The sequence below is a fragment of the Austrofundulus limnaeus genome, unplaced genomic scaffold (genome assembly GCF_001266775.1).
Source record: "Austrofundulus limnaeus strain Quisiro unplaced genomic scaffold, Austrofundulus_limnaeus-1.0 Scaffold938, whole genome shotgun sequence".
Lineage (NCBI taxonomy): Eukaryota > Metazoa > Chordata > Actinopteri > Cyprinodontiformes > Rivulidae > Austrofundulus > Austrofundulus limnaeus.
Window position 1 is genome coordinate 134856 of NW_013953340.1, and position 2023 is coordinate 136878.

A 2023-nucleotide genomic window follows, 5' to 3' on the forward strand; every position below is an offset into this window, starting at 1 on the left:
CCACAGAGTACTGACCCACAGAGTACTGACCCACAGAGTACTGACCCACAGAGTACTGACCCACAGAGTACTGACCCACAGAGTACTGACCCACAGACAGGCTGACAGGTTCTGTTTAAATAGGAGGAAAGAAACATCTCAAATCCCATCAGTTTGAGCTCTTCTTACAGTACAGACTGAGGTCCTAACAGTGTCCTAATAAACTGGACTTTATTAGGACACTGTTAGGACCTCAGTCTGTACTGTAAGAAGAACTCTTCTTACAGTACAGACTGAGGTCCTAACAGTGTCCTAATAAACTGGACTTTATTAGGACACTGTTAGGACCTCAGTCTGTACTGTAAGAAGANTACAGTACAGACTGAGGTCCTAACAGTGTCCTAATAAACTGGACTTTATTAGGACACTGTTAGGACCTCAGTCTGTACTGTAAGAAGAGCTCTTACTACAGTACAGACTGAGGTCCTAACAGTGTCCTAATAAAAGTCCAGTTCACACAGCAGAGCAGTTTGTTTACAGTCGTTCTCTGATGGACAAACATTCTTGTTTTCTGTCATTAATGAACAGATTATTCTCCAGCAGCGACAGAAAACTGCTTTTCTCAGAAACTCTTTCATTTTCCTTCTGTTGGCCACGCTCTCTCCAAATCTAAAAACAAAACACACAGACTCACACAAACTCCTCAGCTGTGTGAGTCTGTGTGTGTGTGTGTTTGTGTGTGTGTTGTCACTTATGAAACAGCTGCTGACATATTTAACTTTTATTAGATGGAGGTTCAGAGCTTTGTTCTGCAGTGTTTCTCACTGCTGCAGGTCACCTACACTTCACCTGCTCATCTAACACACAGGTGTTGCTTTGTTTAAAGTGTTGTATGTAGAACTTCCTGCATTGTGTTTCCATGAGTGCAGACAACACAAAGACTAAAGCCGTCTGTGTTGTCAGTGATCTTCTGTGATGATGAAGCTTCTTCATCAGCTTCCTCTCATTCTTCTGCTTATATCAGTCCTTATGAACCGTGTTTGTTAGCATGTGTTATGTGCTGTTAGCTGGGAAAGATTTGTCAAGTTAGTAAGCTTTATGTAGTCAAACTAAGAGCAAATTAAAGATGTAAGTTTAACACAACACCCAAATCTACATGTTCTAAAGCAGATAGTCAGCATCTTACCTGCTGTAGGATCACTAGCGAGGGTGTTGTCCAAGGCACTGGTTACTGACTGGAACAAGTTCATCTTCTGTGTGGGACCTGGACGTTCAGAGAAAACTAAAAACTCAATTATCTGCTTGTAGTCTGTAGAAAAGTGTTGATGTGATAGAGTATCCTTCAGCCTGTTTAGTTGTGTCACAGCTGTTTAAAATGTTTTTAATGCTGTAAAACTACACTGATTAAAGCTCGCTGTGATTTTAAACAGACGTCAGACATTTTGTTTCAAACTCAACGGATAGTTTAAAAGTCCTGATGAACTGAAATGAACATGAGAAGAAACAAAAAGTGTTGAATGATATTAAAGGTGAGAGAGTACTGAACCAGTTTACCAGTTTATTGGGAGGAGTGGGAGACAAGTTTCACCAAAACACAATCTGAATGTCGGACAGTCATTTACAAACTGTTTAAAACAACACTAATGGTTATGATGATTACTGTAAGAGCAGCATTATTTAAATGTTTGTCTTAAAACTGAACCTGAATTAATTTGACTGAATTCTAGTTAAACTTTGTATCATGTAAATAAAACGTGTAAATATGACTTTAACAGAATTATTAAAGCAGCATCATGTTCATTTATCCTACAACTTTAGTTAATTACTTCAAAAGTAATGTTGCTGCTGAAAACATTTGTACAGAGCTGTAAAGTAACTAAGTACAAWTACTTTGTTACTGTACTTAAGTAGAATTTTTGTGTATCTGTACTTTATTTGAGTAATTATTTTCAGTCTACTTTTTACTTCTTACATTTTTAAAAAGACAAGAAGTATAAAGTTGTTCCTTTTATTTCATTTCTGCTTGTTTTCATTGCAGCTTGTT

The 2023-nt window shown here is 37.8% G+C and overlaps 1 protein-coding gene across 1 annotated transcript in view; it reads right to left on the reverse strand.

Moving 5' to 3' along the window:
* bckdhb (branched chain keto acid dehydrogenase E1 subunit beta) overlaps nucleotides 1-2023 on the reverse strand; it is a gene marked incomplete in the record, with an annotated part of 56644 nt that overhangs the window by 53547 nt on the left and 1074 nt on the right. Inside the window, 1 exon segment of the mRNA XM_014029669.1 lies at nucleotides 1166-1243. Coding sequence (XP_013885123.1) covers nucleotides 1166-1243 — 78 coding nt within the window.